General features: G+C 39.9%; 1 protein-coding gene across 1 annotated transcript in view; it reads left to right on the top strand.

Moving 5' to 3' along the window:
• Window positions 1–3,361: 3,361 nt before the first annotated feature.
• egfra (epidermal growth factor receptor a (erythroblastic leukemia viral (v-erb-b) oncogene homolog, avian)) overlaps window positions 3,362–24,315 on the top strand; it is a 64,692-nt gene continuing 43,738 nt past the window's right edge. Inside the window, exon 1 of the mRNA XM_010886614.3 lies at window positions 3,362–3,651. Within this exon, the coding sequence (XP_010884916.2) occupies window positions 3,585–3,651 (67 nt within the window). The 5' untranslated portion in view covers window positions 3,362–3,584. The remainder of the gene's footprint in view (window positions 3,652–24,315) is intronic.

The following is a 24,315-nucleotide window of genomic DNA, read 5'->3' as shown; positions in this document are numbered from 1 at the left end:
GGGGGTCTGTATATTATTTCGCTTGGCGTGTTTATTTCATTAATTTATTAGCTAATTGAGGCCCTGTTCCGGCTGGTGCATGTTATGCAGATGAAACTAGAGCAAGGCCTAAGACCTGGAGGGGCATCATGGTCACATCATGCTTTTCTCTGCTTCACTGAACCACTTCATTACTTTGGCTTTCTCTGTTTATTATTAAAAAAGTAAGTATCATGTTCCTTGATGGACATATAGGGTAGCTTCTCCATCAATTTTAAGTAATTGCAACTAGTAATTAGTATGTTGTTAATCTAATTTATTGCTTATAATTTCAGCTCACACCTTCTTCAGTCAACATCATTTTTTTGTGCTATTTTCCTGAAGATCAGATCTTGAACACTTGAGTAGGGGCTTCACTAAAAGGTAAAGAGTAAAAGCAAAGAGAGACCACCACCAGCCCCAAACCTAATTCAAATAGTACTCTCATTTTCAGGGGAATCCCCACAAGACTAGATGCTTATTATATCATTTTTGTTCGGAGCTGTCTACGGTGTACTCTGAGAAAGAGTTGAAGTAGGGAAGGATAAAACCAATAAACAGGACCTGTCAACAACATATATTCCATATGAGCTATTTTGTCCATGGAGACTAGCACTGTTCACAACTGGATGTTAGGCGTTTACTAATCCTTTAAACAGTATTGGGGCCAGGATCAATTATCCACGGTTCAGTTTTCTTTAAAACAGCCATTACATACTTTTGCCACTGCTAGCTAAAAAGGTATGGAAGAAATGTGGATGTGCAAGCATGTATAATATTGATATATAAATACATAAAATCTCCCAATTGCCTGAAATCAACTCCATATTTTGTTTCATTAAGATGATTTGGCCATTAAAAAACAAACATGCTTACATGACCCAATAACTTCCACTGTGCTTTAATTAGCTGAAGTGGCTGTAAGTTTGTAATAGCTGTTTTAAGAAAACTGAACCATTCATTATACACTCAACAAAATTATAAAAGCAACGCTTTTGTTTTTGCCTCCGTTTATCATGACCTGAACTCAGAGATGTAAGACTTTCGCTATGTACACAAAAGGCCAATTTCCCTCAAATGTTATTCACAAATCTGTCTAAATCTGTGTTAGTGAGCACTTCTCCTTTGCCGAGATAATCCATCAACCTCACAGGTGTGGCATATCAAGATGCTGATTAGACAGCATGATTATTGCACAGGTGTGCCTTAGGCTGGCCACAATAAAAAGCCACTCTAAAATGTGTAGTTCCATCACACAGCACAATGCCACAGATGTCGCAAGTTTTGAGGGAGCGTGCAATTGTCATGCTGCCTGTAGGAATGTCCACCAGAGCTGTTGCCCGTGAATAGAATATTCATTTCTCTACCATAAGCCGTCTCCAAAGGCGTTTCAGAGAATTTGGCAGTACATTCAACCGGCCTTGCAACCGCAGACCACGTGTAACCACACCAGCCCAGGACCTCCACATCCAGCATATTCACCTCCAAGATCGTCTGAGACCAGCCACCCGGACCGCTGCTGCAACAATCGGTCTGCAGAAGCAAAGAATTTCTGCACAAACTGTCAGAAACCGTCTCAGGGAAGCTCATCTGCCTGCTCGTTGTCCTCATCGGGGCATATTTGAGAGAAATATGCCTTTTGTGTACATAGAGAAATTCTTAGATCTTTGAGTTCAGCTCATGATAAATAAGGGCAAAAACAAAAGTGTTGCGTTTATAATTATGTTCAGTGTAGTTTCTCTGGTCCATAGACTTCTTTAAGGTTGATGGACAATCTAACATGATGTTGTTAAATCCCTTTTAATGTACACATAGCATATGGGAAGCTCATGTTCCAGATATTATTCAAAAAGATACAAAAGTAAATACACTTTTGAACAAATAAACAAAAGAAATTACAGAAATATTTAGATACTGAAAAGATTGTACCAAGAAGATGAAAGAAAAACATATCCACTACATTTTCCCTCCAGTATGTTTCAACTGTAGATGCTCAATCTTTGTTCATAACAGCCATTGATCACTCTTTGCAAATATATCTAATACTGTGAGTCTTCCATCTGTAGACTTCCGCTCGAAGTAGGTCTTAATCGTCGTGCTGAAATATAACGTTTTCCCAATCAAATTGACCATCTCTATTAAGACTTCTTCTCACAGTCAGGGTGAAATAGAAAAGTCAGTAAAAGATAGCTCGCTACCTATTTATTTTTCTGAAATGCTATTCCCCACAATTTTGCCAAGCACTCTATGAGGAGGGTGGACATGGTAATTGCTTCACCAGTACATATGATATATTTTCTCTCCTTCATTCTCCAACCAAACAGAATTTGCAGAGCCTAGTCTCCAGTGTAATGAGACAAGGAGTGATATGACAAATGCTTTCTATCATTCCCGTCCCCATAGAGTCTGTGTGACTGTGTGGCGACAACCACACAGCCAAACACATACACATGTTTGTCTTTCTTTTTTTGTGGGGACCTGAGACGTAGCACTGACACTGAAATTCATGTTTCTTATTCTTCAGCCCTAACCCTTACCCTAACTTCAAACTCAATAACCATCAATCAATCAATCAAATGTATTTATAAAACCCTTTTTACAAAAGCAGTTGTCACAAAGTGCTTTACAGAGACACCCGGCCTTAAACCCCAAGGAACAAACAACAGTAGTGTTGGATTTCAGTGGCTAGGAAAAACTCCCTAAGAAGGCCGAATTTTAGGAAGAAACCTAGAGAGGACCCATGCTCAGAGGGGTGACCAGTCCTTTTCTGGCTGTGCCGGGTGAGATATTAAGAGTCCAATTAGAATAATAAATACATTTCTCTGGGCTAAATCCAGAGTCTATTTGATTCTAGACTAGGTCAAAAGTTTGACCAGGTGGACAAGGACAGGGACAGCAACGGGCCCCCCAAACCAGGTTCTCCGCAGGTGTGGACCAGGACCTCATCTCCTCCTAAAATTAAAAACTGGAGGAGACTGAGAAAAGTTAGAAAGTGCATTCCTCATATCCCCCAGCACAATAACCTAACTTGTATGCTATGTGTCAGTCCACATAACCTGGAATCAGAAATCCATGCTTCTTATTCCCAAGCCCTGCCTACACTAAACCCTCACCTTAACCTAGCCCTATCCATAACCTTGATAACGTTTATGTCTAAACACGTCATAGCCCTAATGCCTAATCCCAGCCGGTAAGGCCTGAAACTAAAAGTAACCCCAATTCCAGTACTATGCACAATTATACGATTTTCCCCTAAACCTTACCGATAAAAGACCATTATTTCGTAATTTACCGTGTAATCAGTTTACCTGAGAAGTACCCATGAGTTTGCACCAATGGTCCTCCCTGTTGATGACGTAAGGAATCGTCTTAGTCTGCTCTCATTCTTTCGAGCGCGTCGTCCTATTGAGATATACAGGACAGCAGAAGGAGCTGTCAAACTTTAAGTAAAGTCTTTAAAGTTGACGCTACATCACAGTTGTACTTTAAGTTGTGTTCTACGTCGAATTGGTATGGACTGACACGGTCTCATTCTGAGGAAAAATATAGACGACTTCACTAATATCATGGCACCGTTTCAAATCTGGATCCTTTTTACTTCTTTGGTGTCGTATGCTTTGCCGGAAAAGAAAGGTAAGACATCGAAATATAATGTGCATATTTTAGCATATTCAAGTGAAAATGTAGGTTTCCTATAGTTATTCTTCAAATGATCAACGAAAGTTGTCATTTCATAACAGCGAGCGTAAAACTCGTTCTCTCGGATGTAGCTAGAAACTCCTGAAAGCCAGCGTGGGAAATAATCCAGGAGCGAACAACTCTTCCTGGTTATACAGTACTTGTCGGGGACTTCGTAGACTTTTTGTGAAGAAAAAGTTCACTGTCGGTATAAATCAGTGCCTGAAGGTAAAGATTCCTAAATGATAAAAATGGAGCTATCCTATTTGATGTGTCAAGATACACTGGCAATATGCCAGTTAACCGTAACACGCTACACTACTACACAAACTACAGCAGCCTATGCATCCTACGCGAAACTACGAATTTCACTCCATAGATGAAGCCTAGGAAGGGGGGATATAGTTGTTTAGCAATGACTTCCATCCGTACCTCTCGTTACAACATGTAAACACCGTGTTTAGAACAGAGGCAGCATAGGGATTTCCCAACCCTTTCCTCGGACGTCCCGAAAAGTTTAATCTATATTGTTTTAACCCTAAACGAGCACACCAAGTTCAATTTGTTAAAATCTTTTTGAGTAGTTGAATAATTAAATCAAATGTGCCCGTTTAGAATTTAAACCAAAAAAAGTTTTGAGAGGCCAAATAGATTCGGGAGTTTAGAGGCTTGGCGTAGTGGTGCCAGGTAAAGAACGTCTAACTCAGCTGATGGAGCTGGTTGTGGCGAAGAAAGCCCGCCCCTTACTTATAGTTTGCTGTAGATAGAGTTGAAAGATATACGTTTGTTCACTTTGCTGAAGACCTGAAATGGTCCTGCCTCTCTAAGACTGTGGTGAAGATGTTCATGGACGCAGTCCATGTTATTGGTGCTAACATCTGTAATAGACAGACTGTTGAGGAACATCAGAATCATTACAGAGAGACATAGAAAGCTTCTAACCATAAGCGCACCGGCACGCACCCCCACACTTAACACCCACACACATACATTCACCAATACACGCATTCACACGCACACACATTAACATTTCATCCACACACATACATTCACCAATACACATGCATTCACACGCACACACATTAACATTTTCAGCCAAATATGCTTTTTAAAATGTAAGGCACAGTGACCTATGGAATGTGTTGCTCTATCAAACGTGTGATGTGACAGGTCTGCCCCCCACATTAGAAGCACATAACCTCCTGCAATAATAATAATACTTTGAGGAAAATATAAAATGTGTCCCACCAAAATCAAATTCAATCCCACGACCCTGGTTCTCCCTACTATATACCTATAACACATTGAATGTACCTAAGAACATTTTCAGTTTTAAATAACTTTTGTCTAAAGTTATGTCTAGTAATTAACTGCAAATATTGTAGATTAGTTTACTGAAAGGAAAGCAATGAAGGTCTTTGAAGGAGATCATTTATCTTGCCTTTATACCGAAGGTCATTAAAATAAATGTATTATTGTTAAAAAGTGGATCTGTTATGGCTGCTCTTCTCAACAAAGTTGCTTGTCTATATTTTGTAGCCATACTTGGTTTCCATTGGATCATACCAGTGTCATAATTCTAAACTAGTTTAGTTCCATTAATGGTATTTTGTTTGTACAACATGTACGACTTCTTCCACTATATCTCTTCGCTGCTCAGTTAGCCTGAATAAAGTATGGGTAAGTAAACAGAAGCTGTGTAAAGTAAACCAGGAGGCAATAAGACAAACACACAGTGAAGTACATATCAGCCCTCCGAGATACTGGCAAATAAAGTTTTTTTTTTTTGTGGTGGCAATATTGTGGATTTTTTATGAGATCAATAAATGTACCTTTCATTGTAATAATGTCAGCCAGCTAAAACATGCTGTTATTTATTACAACGCAGAAGACCCGTTAAGGTGAATAATCAGTCGTTCTGTCTCTGAGCAAGGCATTTTCTGAAAATGAGAATGTGTTCAGTACACATACCTTGTAAAAAATCATGAAAATATCAGTCCCTCCAAGTATCTGCAGATATTTCTGGTGATACCTGGGGGCAAAATATTTTTTCTTTTGTTGCAGGTGACAATTATGACATTTTGCATGGCAATATGCAATAATTTTTTTCCATTTTGTCACAAATGTTTTTTGGCATGTGGCTTGATTGAACCACATTATGCTGCCGTGTTTGGTTAAAAACAGGAAGCCCTTGCTGCCTAATGCTCCTAAATCAGAGTAGAATGGCTCTTTGTACCCCAGGCCTGGAGATGCAGGAGTAAGACCCAGAAGGCCCCTGGGGTGTATCTTTAAGATATGATGATTAGAATCTATTTAGACTATACTGCAATGGCTGTGACAGTAATTCCATTTAAACAACATTTACATAACACATATATACATTTTTTGATTCACACTAGTAACAAGAAAGACTATAAACTCATTGACAGTGTTTACCTAGTCACTAGCATGGCGCTCTCCACCAAACAACTGCTGTTGCTTGTGATAGTAGATTTTGTTAGGCGCTATTGTGAGAGGTTTCAAGCTTCACTTCTACCTGACAAAATAGTTTTTTCTGTTTATACATGGAGACGAAAAGACTTCAGAAGCAGACTTTATTTCACAGCTCATTCCACTCCCATACATGTTGAGTGAGACATTGTCTTTAGATCTCACCAGCTTCAGGGAGTATCTGTTGGATTTGTGTTTCAGATTACCTCAGAAGGGGACAATTGACATTTCCACCCTATAAAGATGTTGTTGTATCCTGGCAACAAGTCTTGTTCATCTAAATATATCTGTTTAGATATATTTCCTTTGTTCCTTTGTTCATCAATCATCATGAAATCACAACATGTCCCTTACCATCACACAACAGTAACAGCTTTCACAACCATGCTCTTAAAAGAGTCCCTACAAACCCTGATTACCAAATATCTGCAGTTAACAAGTGCAATGAGTTTCATCATCTAGTTCTAGCAAGTTCTTTTACTCTTCCAGTTCCAGCCGGTGTTCACAGAATCATAACAAGTCAGTCGTATTTGTGAGCCAAAAGACAGATCTCCTAAATATTTCGGAGATGCTAAACAAACAGGAGATCTTACACCGTCCCATGTTGTACAATCAGTGAGAAGCCTTTAGGAAGTCAGTAAAACCAAATAAATTGTCTCCTGACTGGAACATTAGTTAAGAAATCTGTCGTGATGTAGAATTAAGAAGAAGGCCAAATGTTTTGTTTTTGTTGTTTGACCATGGGCTGTGACAGATGTTTCTGGTTTCTTAAAGAACAACTTTATTATGAGACACACTCACGGTTTCAATGATAGCCAAAACTATAGCGATATGAATTAACAATATGTTATTGTCTATACATTTTGATATCATTCAATAATAGTCAAAGCAACCATCTGAAATGTTTCAATTACATCAACTGAGAGGTTCTGATTGCAAAGGTAGGTGGTAGCGGTTACTCATAAAGGGATATGAGTTACTCAGTAGAGAGAGACATTGTCAATATTTTAAGGAGGTTGTGCCATGTCTTCCACATTCAAGTCAATAAGCATTTTCCGAGAATTGGATAAGTATTTTCCTAGATATTTTTTTAAAATTCTGTATAATCTTCTACTTCTCCTGGGTTTGAAAGTGAGTGGCTGGTGAAATAAAAATGTGGCAAAAGCAATTCAAAGTTCTGTTTGAGTTTGCTCTGGGGAGCTGAATGAAGAATTAGTAGATGTTGTTATTCTGTATGCATGGGGATGGCCAGAGCAAGCAGGGGGCTTCCTTTTCTCTCGTTGATCCAACTGGGAGATTTAATTGCCCAACTCCCACAGGAAGCAGGGCCAATCAGATTTGTCAGTTCTACTGTGATAACCCAGTGCCCCGGCTGCCTGTTCAGTGGTTCATTTTGGTTGGAATAAGGTGGAACTCCTGTTTAAACACATCTATGTTGTATGTAAGATTGCGGTCGCTTGACAATGAATTGCGTTTGTACTGCCTTTGTCAACTCTTGCTGATATTAATAAGCCAAAACAGCTGTACTGGTGAGTTTACAGATGGTGCCCCTAAATCAACATCCGTGGCCTCTGCAGGGTGAAATGCATAGAATTAGAATTCATAGAACAGGTGTCCCCATTGAAGTAATGAATCCATTATATTAATTACATTTTAATGTAGTTAATCCTATCCAGTAGGTGGAATCTGTGTAGTTAACTTTGCCCCTGATGTTCCTTCTTGCACGTTATTGCTATCAGTTATGATAAACTGAAACCTTCTGAGTGATTGTTAACAGGAGAACTCATGTAATTATCATTCACCCATGAGCACCTGTGATAACTCCAGCAATTATACATTACTGTGCTCTGATGCACTTCAGTTAGCGTCTTCGATTTGGTATACATTTGGAAAATTCAGGGGTGACAATCATCATTTTTCTTAGATGGGTAGAGATGATGCGTCATAAAGATGGATGCAAATGGTTGACATTTTATTTTATATTTTGTTTTATTCCTAAAAATTCCAAACCTTTCCGACGTGTCATCTCATCGCAGATCTATTAGAGATCTGATGGGTAGAGAAGTTCCCCTCAGGGTCTGTCTATCAGCTGCTCTAGATGCCGCGATACTGTATTATAAGATAACCTGTGACAGATTAGTGTAATCGTAGATGCATGTTTGCAGCTAAATCTTTAATCCTCGTCTCAACCCCAGGATGACTGGGAGGTAAGGTCTGCGCTACATGGGCACGACCTACCAAACCCGCTTATGTCAGTCTGCTGCAATATACTAATATGTGACTGGAGGTCATTCCTGTAGTTGCCTCAGCTGATTGGCAACCTTTAAACATTTGAAACGGTTACGAGGAAAACAAATATTTCAGGGCGACTAACATACGTAAGTGCCTGAAGATTGTGAAACAGCATCGTCACTTGGATTACGGTCAGATTAAATTAAAATAGAGTTCTTTGGCAAGGCACACCACAGGGTACTTTGGCATCAAAACAAGGATACATATACAGAAAAGAACCTCATTCCTACTGTAAAATAGGATAGTGAATCTTTGTTTTTCGTTTGCTTCTGCTGTCTCTGGGACTCTTGTTGAAGTCAACAGCATCACATATCAAGTAACAGCAAATTTTAGCTAAAAAGCTGGGGCCTCATGGATCTTGGCTGAAGGTGGATCTTCCAACAACTGTTTGACTCTCTTGCACAGATAAAGAAGATTAAGCTCCGAGCACCATTCAAGACTAATAAGATGGCAGTGAATGGATGCCATGTATTGCTTATTGAATGATATGATAGGCAGTTGTCTAGAACTTGTATAAAGAGCCTCTCTTAAGTAAAATAAAAAACTAGAACATTTGTGTGATTGGTTCAATTTAATCATTTGATTTGACTATGATGAATGAGTTCAAACTAAATCAAAAGTATGTAGAAATGATTGTGATCATGATTAATGTTTAAATGACTGCCCTTTTCTGGCCTACAAATACATTTTAACAATTGTATATTCAAAGAAATATGTGGCCCTGCACTGAATATCAAAATCCCAATGTGGCCCTCGAGAGAGAACTTTTGCCTTCCCCTGGTCCAGTCTCTACATTCATTGTTTTTCAAAACTCTTATTTTCATTAAGTTCCACTCTTTAGGATCAGGTTCATGTCGTTGAGTGAAATATGGGTTACAATACTTCAGAAACCCTTGAATCTCAGTCTGGAAGCTTGGCTGGCTATTGTAGCCTCTGACAGGCCTGGGTTCTAACAGTCTTGGTTTATATTACAGTGATATTTAAAGACCAGATATGACCTAGAACCACAGCTGGGTGCCTCTGCTCGCGTCGGCCATAGATCAGAGTTCTCAGCAGAGGTATCAGTCAGTCTACAGAGCCACCATTGTACCTCTGTGAAATCGTACTCCTCTTGCCAAATGAAATCTCTCTGCCACTGATGTAGAGTAGCTCATCAAAGAGAGAAGCAGTGAGAGAGAGTGTTTTCCTCAAACTAGCAGTTAGCTCTCATGGCCTTGCTCCAAAAGCCATATCCACAACAATGGCTTGAGCAGATGAGAAATCTGGCGAGTCCATCAGAGATCACACCTGGGATTAAATAGTATTTGTTTTCCTTAAAACGCTAAAGCTACTTTTGCCTGAGCTTGCCTGCCACAAGGAAAACAATAGTATAGTCCTGAAAGTGCAAAGCCCTTATCTGGCCTCTAAACAGGGCTCAATCCAACACATTTAAAGGATTTCATAGAAAACCAAGACCGTTTGTATGTCTTCATCAGGTGAAGCTATAGGACAACATTATTATTATTTCCTCATGTTTACACCATTATGGCCAGGCTGCTGTGTTTAAACTGGCTTCTGTCCCATTAATGTTTTAATGGAATTGAATCCATATAGTGGCAGTTCTGTTAGGCATACCAGATGGTCAACATTGATCTTAGTGTTAGAAAATGTGGATCTCTCAAGACACTGCTGTTTCTCAATGAGCAAACCGTTGTATTACCAGGTTCAGTGCCCTCCACTAATATTTGCACCCTTATTAAACATGAGCAAAATGGGCTGTGAAAAAATAAAGATGATGATCATCTTGGTCATTTATTCAAAATATTCACAAAAATCAAACCTTTAACTGTAGTACAATGATTAGCAAATCCAACTCAAGTATATTCTCATTCATATTTTAGATTTTAAATGATTAGGAACACTTGACTTGACTTGCTGTTTCACTTGGGTATAAATATGAGGTGACACACAGGACAAATTCCAATACTCATCCATCATTATGGGAAAGATGAGAGAATACAGTAATAATGTGCAACAAAAGGTTGTTGAGCTGCAGAAATCAGAAAATGGCTTGAAAATGGTGGAAAATTCCCATTTACACTATTGCAATAATTAAGAATTTTAAAGCAACTGGAGTTGTTAACAATTGGCCTGGAATAGGTAGGGCTGGTTTTAGTGGCCAAAGAATTTCTAAAGATCTCAGCTGGAAAATTGCAGACTTTAGTTGGCTCTTGGGGTCAGAAGGTCTCTAAAACTACAATCAAACACCACCTACATAATCACATGTTGTTTGGGAGGGTTGCCATAAAAAAGCCTTTGGTTTTTAAACAGCAAACTCAAGTGCCTACAGTTTGCCATATGTTACTGGAATGTTTAATGGGCCTGGCCAGTGAGGTCAGATGGGACCAAAATAGTGCTTTTTGGAAACAAACACCAACGGTGGGTTTGGTGTAGACAGAAAGACAGCCATGCAGAAAAGTACCTCATTCTCACTGTGTTGGTTGGTCATGGATGTTGTGGGGCTGTTTTTCTTCCAAAGGCCCTTGACAACTTGTTAGGATACATGGTATTATGGACACCAAGTATCAGCAGATATTAAATCAAAACTTGACTGCCTCGGCCAGGATGCATAAAGTGGCCCTTGGTTGGATCAAGTAGCAGGACAATGATCCAAAGCATACTGCAAACACAAACACAAATCAATACAAAATGGTTGACCACATAATCAATGTTTTGCCATGGCCATCCCAGTGACCTAAACCCTATAGAATACCTCTGGGATGAGCTGAAGAAGAGAGCCCACAAGATTGGACCTCAGGAACTGAAAGATCTGTAGAGATTCTGTTTGGAGGAATGGCCTCAGATCCCTTGCCATGTGTTCTCCAACCTCATTATGCAATATTGAAGACTCAGCTGTTATCTTGGCAAAGCTATACAAAATATTGAAAGAGATTGTGCAAATAATTGTGGCACACCTATTTATTTATTTTTAAATACGCTGCTCAGAAAAATGAAGGGAACACTTAAATCACACATCTGGTCTCGATGAAGGGAATATATCAAAGTCATTACTGTACATAGTGTAATTTGTTGAGGACAAAATGACGTAGCAACGGTCAATGGAAACCAAAATCACCAACCGATTGAGGGCTGGATTCAAACTCCTAAAATCAAAGTTAACAATTGAAATCACAGGTAGTTCCAATGGGCTTGAATTTCATCACGGCAACTCAGAATGTGACTCAGTAGTGTGTATGGCGCCCACGAGCCTGTATGCACTCCCGACATCTGGGCATGCTCTTGTTGGGACGGCTGATGGTGAGATCTCCTCCCAGACCTGGATCATGGCATCAGTGAGCTCCTGGACAGTCTGTGGTCAGATGCAACGATACATAACATCCCAGAGGTTCTCAATTGGATTTAGGTTGGATGAACATGAGGGCCAGTCAGTGGCATGGATGCCTTCGTCATCCAGGAAGTGCCTACACACTCTGGCCACATGAGGCTGGGCATTGTCCTGCCCCAGGAGGCACCCAGGGCACACTGCACCAGCGTAAGGTCGGACAAAGGGCCTGAGAATTTCATCTCCCTGAAGTTTAATTGACTTGGTGTTATACTGTGATTATTACATGTTCCCTTAATTTTTTTTGAGCAGTGTATTTATATAATTCTTTTTATTTCAACTGATCCAGAGTATAAACAATAATGCAATTTTCTTCATAGCCAGTTGTGCTCATATTTAACAAGGTTGTCAATATTAGTGGAGGGCACAGCATACTATATTGTGAACACCTGTGAAGAAACATGACACTTTCTACACACTTAGGAACATTCTGTATTAGATATGCATGGAGAAGTCAGTGCATGTAGTTACTCATTGAGCTGATTTGGGTCCTTTGTTTGCACATGGTAAAAGGGGTGCTTTTATAGCCTTTCCATGATCCACCGGGTCACCTGTGACTGTGTAAGGTTCTAGTGGAAAGACATGCAGGAATTAAGGCTGGAAAAACTATCTAAAGGCCTTGCTGCTATCTTACCATCTCGACAGGTACAGGCAGTCTCATGTACCCAGAAAACTGCTAACTTCTCACAGATTTTCTCAACCTCCTCATATTTAATTGAAAGCTAGACTTCTTAGTTGCAACATATATTATCTGGATTCTATGTGTGTGTACACACACACACACAGTGGGGAGAACAAGTATTTGATACACTGCCGATTTTGCAGGTTGTCCCACTTACAAAGCATGTAGAAGTCTGTAATTTTTTTCATCTGTACTTTTCAACTGTGAGTGACGGAATCTTAAACAGAAATCCAGAAAATCACATTGTATGATTTTTAAGTAATTAATTTGCATTTTATTGCATGACATAAGTATTTGATACATCAGAAAAGCAGAACTTAATATTTGGTACAGAAACCTTTGTTTGCAATTACAGAGATCATATGTTTCCTGTAGTTCTTGACCAGGTTTGCACACACTGCAGCAGAGATTTTGGCCCACTCCTCCATACAGACCTTCTCCAGATCCTTCAGGTTTCAGGGCTGTCGCTGGGCAATACGGACTTTCAGCTCCCTCCAAAGATTTTCTATTGGGTTTAGGTGTGGAGACTGGCTAGGCCACTCCAGAACCTTGAGATGCTTCTTACAGAGCCACTCCTTAGTTGCCCTGGCTGTGTGTTTCGGGTCGTTGCCATGCTGGACGGGCCACGACCCATCTTCAGTGCTCTTACTGGGGGAAGGAGGTTGTTGGCCAAGATCTTGCAATACATGGCCCCATCCATCCTCCCCTCAATACGGTGCAGTCGTCCTGTCCCCTTTGCAGAAAAGCATCCCCAAAGAATGATGTTTCCACCTCCATGCTTCACGGTTGGGATGGTGTTCTTAGGGTTGTACTCATCCTTCTTCTTCCTCCAAACACGGCGAGTGGAGTTTAGACCAAAAAACTCTATTTTTGTCTCATCAGACCACATGACCTTCTCCCATTCCTCCTCTGGATCATCCAGATGGTCATTGGCAAACTTCAGATGGGCCTGGACATGTGCTGGCTTGAGCAGGGGGACCTTGCGTGCGCTGCAGTATTTTAATCCATGACAGCGTAGTGTGTTACTAATGGTTTTCTTTGAGACTGTGGTCCCAGCTCTCTTGAGGTCATTGACCAGGTCCTGCCGTGTAGTTCTGGGCTGATCCCTCACCTTCCTCATGATCAATGATGCCCCACGAGGTGAGATCTTGCATGGATCCCCAGACTGAGGGAGATTGACCGTCATCTTGAATTTCTTCCATTTTCTAATAATTGCGCCAACAGTTGTTGCCTTCTCACCAAGCTGCTTGCCTATTGTCCTGTAGCCCATCCCAGCCTTGTGCTGGTCTACAATTTAATCCCTGATGTCCTTACACAGCTCTCTGGTCTTGGCCATTGTGGAGAGGTTGGAGTCTGTTTGATTGAGTGTGTGGACAGGTGTCTTTTATACAGGTAACGAGTTCAAACAGGTGCAGTTAATACAGGTAATGAGTGGAGAACAGGAGGGCTTCTTAAAGAAAAACTAACAGGTCTGTGAGAGCTGGAAATCTTACTGGTTGGTAGGTGATCAAATACTTATGTCATGCAATAAAATGCAAATTAATTATAAAAAAATCATACAATGTGATTTTCTGGATTTTTGTTTTAGATTCAGTCCTCTAAATGCTGTGTAAGTAGGAAAACCTGTATATATATCTCTATCTCACACACACACACACACACACACACACACACACACACACACACACACACACACACACACACACACACACACATTAATTATTCAAAGCTGAAAATGAAAGCTTCTTTCATGAGATAAAGGAGTTGGAGGGAAACATGGAGCAGAGCATGCAACGTTTGGATAGAGCGCAGCGCCTTTTTAAAAAATGTTGGAGTGGAGCGATGACGCTCAGTACCGCTCAGCCAATTCAGATTGAGTCCTTGACCTTAGGCGACTTCTGTTTTGCTTATGTGACTTTTAAAGTATTTTCACAGCCTGGATAGGGTGTAATATTATTGGCACTAGATGGTTGTCCTTTTGGCAAGTTCTCCCAACTCTGCAGAGAAACTCTGAATCTCTGTTAAAATGGCCATTGGATTCTTAGTCACCTCCTTGACCAAGGCCATCTTGAAGAGTTCTTTTGATTTCACGGTTTTTGCTCTGACAATGACCTGTGCAGACCTTATATATATATATACACAGGGGTGTGCATTCCTAAATAATGTTCAATTGAATTTGACAGGTTGACTCTAGTAACATCTACAGGATCATCAAAAGGCACACGATGCATGGAAGTTCAATTTGGAGCATCATGGCAAAGGGTTTGAAAAAAACTTTTTTTGCAAAATGAAAGCGCCAGGTAACTTCACCATTATGTGGACATTTGGTAGCTGAGAAAGAAAGGAAAGTGGATAGTGGCTGCGTTTCTGTGACAGACTTTAGCACTTGGACCAGGATCTCTGGATAACTAGAACCCAGACCAGTCAGAGATTTTTGACTCAACCAGTGACTCTGGCATTTGTGTTAGGGACTTGTGACTCCTTGCACGAGGGACTCTACTTACATTTAGGCATAACTTATGCAATGCTGTTGAAAATAAGAGCTTCCTCTCGGATTGTCTACTTCAAAACCACAGTGCAGCCGACAATCACAAATGTGAAGGGTGTATTTTGTACAAAATGTATGGCGCAAATATGTTGCAGCAATTTCTTTACCTGTGACGGCGTGTAATATCGTCTAGTGGAGCAGAACAATGTACGTTGCACGCAAGCAGCGATATGTGAGTGATTAGTAGAATATCTGATTGGTCAACCCCACTCATACTCTGAGCCCCACTTCTGTCTAGAATGCTTGTAATGTTTTAGGCACATTGCTTAGCTTTTACCAAAACAGAGGCAGGATGACTGCTTTATGTCATTTAAGGACTCTGGTATGAGCCGTATTTTATCAATGACAAAAACTATTAGATAAAACACATTGGGAATTTAATTATTTGACATTTTTGTCTTCCCCATAAAAAAATCTGTCGCAATAACATGTTGTTGAAGCAGTATGATTGCATTCAATTATGTTTTTCCTTTCCAAATATTTAAGTCCAATTAGAAAGGATATGACTCAATAAAAACACTGATAACACCTATCCAAATATTGAACAGTAATAATGTCAGAAAGACTGGTAGTTGTTCCTCTATGTTGTAAAAGTGGTGAGACTAGAGACCTAAATACAAAAGAGATGGTATACCAATAATGTCATGTTGATGGCAGTTAATTAAGAAACCTTAGAGAACTGGTGACTGAGTTCCTTCCTTGTTTATTTGCTATTTGGTTGGGCTGAACGCTGTGTTCATTCAAACAGGACTAGTAGGGGAAGACAGGAAGTGACACATTAATACGTTTTCCATCATAGCATAGGCTTATCCTGTGGGTCTCTCCTCTTGACTAATCTAACAACGAATCATTGCAATTCAGCAGCTGAATCAATGACTCCTCATTGTTCTCCTTAGACCAAATACTGAAGATTTGATCACCAAAACATGTGCACTACTTTTGTGTCCACAAATAATATTATTGCTCCTAACTTTCTGTTATTATTCATAATAATTTCTGTAGTTTATGCAAATCTTGTTTGCAGATTGTAAAAAGATTAGCATGAATGATTAATGGCTCAAGGATATAATCATGATCAGGAAAGAAAAACAAGAACATCAGATGTACACAGAGTATATTGTGGTTGAGTTGGTAATATTTCCATTTCTGTGCCATGCTTCAGTTGTCTATCATAACATATTGCATAAACTGTGTCTACTCTTTATAAAGTGTGTCTATTCTTTTAAACATTGTATGGTATGGAATGTATATACCACAACCTAGAGTTTCCCATTTTGTAATTTTAGGTGTGGCATCTTCTGTAACAACCCTACTCCTGGGTCTTTAACCAGAACATTTGTTTGGAATATGGCTTGCATAAAAAGGGAATCCCCCACAGAGAAGAGAACAATAGCTTCACAAACAAAAGTCTTCACTTCCCTGAACCTTCCTCAGGGCTAAGGGAGTTGACTGTCTTTTTATAATGGGGTCTGTATTCCTATTAGCATCTATGTTGGCTTCTGCTATTGGCCTAACCAACATAAAGCACTAGATGAGTCATGTTCTAAGGGTCCTGTCCCACTTCATTAATTCCTATAGCCAGTCACTACGTAGGTCATAGGCGCTTTTCCATTCAACGTCACATGGACATCAGGCTGGGATGCACTTGCATCTTGGAGGTAAAATAGTGCAGGAAACCATGCAGCCAGCCTGTAAATATTGACCTGAAACCAATGTTTTCCATGGTCCCAATAATGATTTAGTAATCCATGTGTCTGGTAGGCACTTGTTCTATTGAAATCCAAGCTCATAGTTCACAACCTGATGGATTACAACTCAGCTGTTGTGCCTCAACTTGGTGTGTGGCTCACTAAACTCTACAAACACATTCAGATTGAAATCCTGTTATGGCTTGTCAGTGAGGTTTCTTCACTTGATGACGTATAACTGGAGTATGGAATGTCGTCTTTCCCCAAATTGCCACTGCGTGTTCTTTTTAAAGGGCTGTGCCAAAATAATTGATTGAAGGGGTGTTCTGAAAATGTTGCAGATTTGTCAGTAAAACCTTCATAAGTTTAAACGTTGACAAACAAAACACGTATCAGAGGGAAAGCACTGACGTAGTGCTATTTGTAATGAGCCGATTTGTTTCTCAAACGGTACTCTCAGAAACGCTCATTAAAAAAAAATTCTTACTGAGGCCTGTAACTTCCCATGGTCTACTGTAGTATAACAGTGAACAGAGGTTGACACTTGATACTAAGGCCTATAGACACTGAACAAAATTAGCACCGCAACACTTGTTTTTGCCCCCATTTATCATGAGCTGAACTCAAAGATCTAAGACTGTACACAAAATGTACACATATGTACACAAACGGCCTATTTCTCTCAAATATTGTTCACAAATCTGTCTAAATCTGTGTTTTTGAGCACTTCTCTTTTGCCGAGATAATCCATCCACCTCACAGGTGTGGCATTTCAAGATGCTGATTAGACAGCATGATTATTGCACAGGTGTGCCTTAGGCTGCCCACAATAAAAGGCCACTCTAAAATGTGCAGTTTCAATGTATTGGGGATCCGGGGGGGGGTCTGAAAACCAGTCAGTATCTGGTGTGACCACCATTTGCCTCACGCAGTGCAACACATCTTCTTCGCATAGAATTTATCAGGTTGTTGATTGTGGCCTGTGGAATGTTGGTCTACTCCTCTTCAATGGCTGTGGGAAGTTGCTGGATATTGGCAGGACCTGGAACACGCTGTTGTATATGCTGATCCAGAGCATCCCAAAAATGCTCAAAGGGTGACATGTCCAGTGAGTATGCTGGCCATGCAAGAGCTTGGATGTTTTCAGCTTCCAGGAATTGTGTGCAGATCCTTGCAACATGGGGCCGGGCATTATCATGCTGCAGCATTAGGTGATGCTCGTGGATGAATGGAACAACAATGGGCCTCAGGATCCCCTCACGGTATCTCTGTACATTGATAATCCCATCAATAAAATGCACCTGTGTTTGTTGTCCATAACACACGCCTGCCCATACCATAACCCCACCGCCACCATGGGCCACTCGATCCACAACGCTGACATCAGCAAACTACCCACCCACACGACGTCATACACGCTGTCTGCCATCTGCCCTGTACAGTGAAAACCAGGATTCATCCGTGAAGAGAACACCTCTCCAAAGTGCCAGACGCCATCTAATGTGAGCATTTGCCCACTCAAGTCGTTTACGATGACGAACTGCAGTCAGATCGAGGCCCCGATGAGGACGACGAGCAGGCAGATGAGCTTCCCTGAGATGGTTTCTGACAGTTTGTGCAGAAATTCTTTGCTTCTGCAAACCGATTGTTGAAGAAGCTGTCCAGGTGGCTGGTCTCAGACGATCTTGGAGGAGAAGATGCTGGATGTGGAGGTCCTGGGCTGGTGTGGTTACACGTGGTCTGCTGTTGTGAGGCCGGTTGAATGTACTGCCAAATTCTCTGAAACGCCTTTGGAGACGGCTTATGGTAGAGAAATGAATATTCTATTCACGGGCAACAGCTCTGGTGGACATTCCTACAGGCAGCATGACAATTGCACGCTCCCTCAAAACTTGCGACATCTGTGGCATTGTGCTGTGTGATGGAACTACACATTTTAGAGTGGCTTTTTATTGTGGCCAGCCTAAGGCACACCTGTGCAATAATCATGCTGTCTAATCAGCATCTTGATATGCCACACCTGTGAGGTGGATGGATTATCTCGGCAAAGGAGAAGTGCTCACTAACACAGATTTAGACAGATTTGTGAACAACATTTGAGAGAAATAGGCCTTTCGTGTACTTAGATCTTTGAGTTCAGCTCATGATAAATGGGGGCAAAAACAAAAGTGATGTGTTTATAATTTTGTTCAGTGTAACTATCCATGATCTACTGTAGTGTAACTGAATAGAAGTTGACACTTGATACTAAGCTTAAGGAAACTTGTTTGGTTTAAATCATGGCTCCTTTGAAAGAACAACTGATTGTGCTTCCTACAAGGCCATGGTCAAAGGAAAAGCAATGTGATAATATTGTATCTATTGCATATAAAATGTTCTTCCCATAAAACCAACACTGACAGAATGTGAGGTGTGGTAACTATTAACGGAACACTATCTGCCTACAATCTGAAAATCACCTTCACTTACTATCCCAGTGCAGTATGTGTTTCATGTGAGAAAAGTCAGTCTCTACAGATCCAATTGTCAAGTTCTACATTTCATGCTGCCGGCACGCTTAATTCAGTTAACAACTGTCAAAACCAGTCATGGCAGAATGAACGCATGGGCTACATGTTACTACACGCATTACATTATTTTTGTCAATTGCACACACTGTCGACCCGAAATGTAACTTAAAGCACCTTCAGTTTAGATTAAACTTTAAGGTGACGCCAATATTTTATAAATATGCCACTGTTGATAAATTGTCAATGATGCTATTAGACACAAATGTAAAACATTTTAACATACTGTTTTCAGAACATACAGTGAACACAAAAAAAACAACTTCAAACAAATTATTTCTTTTCTAGGTTGTGTGTGGAATTGCTTGCATGCTATATGTCTACATACAGAGCAGAGGTGTGTGTCTGTGTTTTTGCGGGTGCATGTGTGTGTGTGTGTGTGTGTTAGTGTGTGTGTCTGTGTGTTATCCCCCTGGCTCCTCAGCCACAGCCTTGACACGACTCGTTCCAAGAGCTGGATTCACTAAACACGCACAAGGTCCTATAAGCCTTTTGCTCAGAAGGTTGGCTGGGCTGCCTGTAACATCAACAGACCGAGTGCCGTCCTGTTGGGTTGTTACATGTTTTGAAGCACTGGGAATACACCAAAGAGGGTGGGCTGTGGGAGGAAAAGGGTGGGCTGTGGGAGGAAGGGGGGAGAGTAGACAGAAAAATGAGAATGATTAAGACTGGCTAGAGACACAGAGAAAGAGAAGAAAGCTTGTGCATTTGGTCTCTGATCCATAAACACAGAACAAACCTGATCATAGAAGGCCTCCTCTGTGAAAACCACAATCCTGTGGAACAAAAGTTTCTTTCTCCAGGGCTTTGGTGGCTTATCTGTCTTCTGGTGTGTTAATGGGCTGTATTGACATGACTTTTAGACATATTGTTATTCAGCCTATGTCAGCACAAAGAGAAAGGCCAGTTCATTGACTGATATTTATGGGCACCAGAGGATGCACATTAGAGGGGTTAAAGTTTCAGACCATAAAGAACAGAATATACCGAATTTAACTGATTCACCTCTGTTAAAAATCTAGTGAAAGCATCTGACACAACTACATTTTGTTGCTAAAGTAAATCATTAAAAATAACTTTTTCAGGGGGAGACCAGGTTTTTTAGTCTTTGTGTTAGTTAAAAACATAAATCCTGGTCTTTATTTTGACAGTTAGTATATATTTTGGTCTTTAAGTACTGAATCTGGATAAACTCCAGCTGTTACAATTTCTGTTGAAGTGGCACCTAGCAAATTTCAAAAGAGGTTTTTACTCTCTTCTAAATGTGCTGGGTGAAACTGCTTCTAGACTAGCTTTAAAAGTAAATGACCATTTGTAATTTTTTGGCTGTTGGAATTGGAGAGGTATATCAGCAAGCAATTTACTTAGTTCATCAAATGTAGTAGTTATATCGCTTTGGCAATGCATATAAAATAATTGTCAATACCGAATGCATTGCCACAGAAAGGGATTATACAGAGAAGATTAGCATGGCCCCTATCTAAAGCACTAAGTTAGCTATTTTTACTTAAGTCATTTAAGAGAAGTCATTATCTTAAGTGAATACTGGTAGTGCTTACATTATTTTTATAACCTGCTAAATCTCACCATGAATTTGCTAAATTGGCAAGGTAGTGATTACTTCAACACAAACAATAAGCAAAGGATTTATCCCTGTAGAACTTCAAACCCTTTTATCCTCCTGCAAATTTATATTTATGAACACTGAACCCCAATATTCTTCTTAAATGCATTTTTATATGAATGACAACTGCTTGGAATATCATTAAAAAGGAAATCCCTGGCAGGCTAAGAGACACCAGGTCATGCTGACCATAATGTAGGAAAAATGAGAAGAAACTGTCGGCCGGATCAGGAACACTAGCGTGGAGGAAGGAGTGAATGCAACAGGAAAGACCATCAGCAGATAACTTTGCCAGCAGCACTACAGAGGCTTGACACCAAGGTGCAACCAGACAGTCTGCTTTTAAAAAATGGATTGCTGGGTTAGAGTACCAGAAGATTCTGCTGAGTTCTGCAATCCTTTTTTGTTAAAAAAATATAAAAATTTACCAAAGTGATGGCAAGAAGAAAGAAAATTCTCGGTTCTACGTCATCTGTGAAAGGTGGTGGGGTTTGTTATGTTTTGGACATGCATGGTTTCGACTGGAACTGACTCACTTTTTTTCATTGATGTGACTTCCAAATGTTTTGGTGTTCACTATCTGCTGCAGACCGCCCAGAGTTTGTCAAGTCTGTGTATTGTTGTTTGACCAGCAACCTTCCTAGAGACCACAACTAATTCTCTACCATTTTGAGTTTGAAATGTAACTATTTCAAACCATCAACACCACCCCCCACAAAAAAAAAAGAGAAGAAAACTATAGAAAACAAAGATATTGATCTGATTAGACCTTTTATAGTAACTTCACAAATCTCACAACAAATAATAATTCTAAATTTGAGGTGATTAAAACGTGAGGGTATGAGATGCAGTAATGCATACTGTCAACTTGAACCAAGGTTGTGTTAGGGTTATCATTTAGGATGACAGTAAATGAAACCGTTACAATAATCACATTATTTAACTTGTTTAACCATTTTGGGTGAAGAGGCAGCCTGTGTTAAGAGCATCTGACCAGTAACCAAAAGGTCGCTAGGTTGAAAAATGGCGGCAAGGTAAAATAAAAATAAAATTAATGGCAAAATGTGCAAATTATATATACCAATGATAACTTTAATAATAGTTTGAGGCAAATTTTTAAGTCAAACCACTAGATGTTTATCATTAAACTGTCTACACGAGTGACAGACCAACCTTGCGCCACAAAGACTGACAAGGGCAATATTGCTGGAAGTGTATAGCAAGACATTGTCTTTTTAGCCTGTAACTTCCTCCCACACCTGTTCTGGAATTAATGTTGCATTGATCAGGTAGCAGCTGGAAATGTGCTGTGCCTGGTATGCACAGCTTATAATATTCATTTCAGTTTGAGGTGGAACATGTAAAAAGTTAATCTACTTTTAGAATTGCTTGACAAGCTATTTGTAAGTTGTCTGAGGGCTACTGGTAGCGTTACAGTATGTTACTGGAGGGGAAATTACAGACATTCCACCTGATGACACAACTTAGCCATGTATGAGTTATGCCCATGATGATAGGGTAGCAGGTCTAGGTAGCCTGGCAGAATGTTATAGCCTGTTGGGCAGGATGTGTGATGAAGATAGGTATTCCAGCACATACTGTCTCACCGGCTTTAACAAGCTTACATCCCCTCAGAAATCTCCGTTGTGGTACAATGCTTTGTCATCCACTGGGGTTAAAAGGTTGATAGGGTCTTTTGTCTTGTTTGAGCAGTGTTAAGAGTGTTGCAGCAAAATATTATTTGCTACTCTCCACATTTTTCTTAAGTTGTCAGAACTATTTTGTCATCTGTTTCCCATTTGTAGAAATAGGCAATCTTTTTGCTTTTTTTTGGTTGAGAAACAATCTCTGTTGCAAGATAACTAGTTCACATTATACTTTGCTTTGCATTTCCTAATACTTCCATACATAGTAGCATGCTGAGGGATGTAATATACAAACTCATGTGCCCCTGTGCTATTGAAATGATTAGTTCTATGGAAATAAGGGCTATGGAGGTTTCCAGGATACAGTTGATGGAAATACCCAGGGTGCAACATTGGACTACTTCCAATAGGATTAGCCAGTAGACCTGTTCACTATATCAACCTCCCCCACTGAGCTGATTATAGTCGAGTCTGACTTTTGAATAAGGATACAGTCGTCAGGGTATTATGAAAGTATAATCCAACGTGGGCATAGCATACAGAGTTAGAATCACCCGAGCTGGATATTGCACCAAAGATTAGAATAATTGTAATTGGTTTAGGGTCAAAGAGCAACACAACCAAGCAAATTGCTTTCAAATAGTCAACCATGAGTTACTGTATTTGAAGAATGCCAAGCAGCTATCTCAGTTTGCAGAAAAGTGGGAACACTCCATTGGGCCATGGTATTTGGCACATTTGAACCTGTTTTAATTTTTAACTGTCTGAGGTAGACAGAGTTTGGTTGTTTTGCAAGCTCTGTATAGTCTTTGGACCACAGGCATTTACTTACAGGATATAAGGTTCTCCCAGCCAATGTACACCAAGTTCTGTGTTTTGGCACAAACATTATATAAAACTGAAAAAGCATGGAAAGTTAAGGACTTCCAAAATGTTTAACGGGAAACATCATTGCATCAGTTGAGGAGTTTGATCCAAACCTCACCTCTCTAAATAAGATGCTGTGATGCCATTGGTTGTACTGTGGTGTTAGCTGTTTTAGTCAAAGAACTGACAGAGGTCTGTTCATGTTCTTTATAAGTTCTCCCTATCTGCCAACCCCTAGTCTGTATGTAGTAAATGGCTACTATATAGTATAACATAATGTCACAGAGACTGCGATTTTCTCTTCAAAGTGGTGAACAGACTGGTAAGATAGTTTAACAGTCTGCCGAGAATACTCAACATTTCTGAACTTTGTTAGCACTCAATCTTTGTGTTTTCAGATGAAAAAGTATTTTCCAGAAGTAAAATTTTTCACTGTTAACTTGATCAGATATTTCTGTGTTGTAGTAATGTATACATAGGAGTCTGAGAGAAAAACATTGACACCAAAGTATCATTTGTTTGGTGTGCTAGTTAATCAAACATGCAATCTTAAAAAAATATTTGCCCCGCAATTCAAACCAGAGAAAGAGATTATTAGGGTCAGGAGTTTGAATACCTTGTAAAACAATCAGGCCTGATTTTGGCCAGCAATGCCCAATACAAATCTAATTTACTTTGGCAATATAAAACGAATTACCTGTGGCTATGGTGTCTTGGTCAATCCACAAAAAAAATTGCAATTTGGATGTTTACATTTTTTGATTTTCTTTTTAACTGAAGTACCTTTTCTTTAAACAAACCAGGACACAAAGGTCATTAACTTCTAAGAAAAC

The sequence above is a fragment of the Esox lucius genome, chromosome 3 (assembly GCF_011004845.1).
Source record: "Esox lucius isolate fEsoLuc1 chromosome 3, fEsoLuc1.pri, whole genome shotgun sequence".
NCBI classification, from domain to species: domain Eukaryota; kingdom Metazoa; phylum Chordata; class Actinopteri; order Esociformes; family Esocidae; genus Esox; species Esox lucius.
Note: the sequence above shows the minus strand (reverse complement) of the source record. Positions and strands in the feature narration are given on the sequence as shown.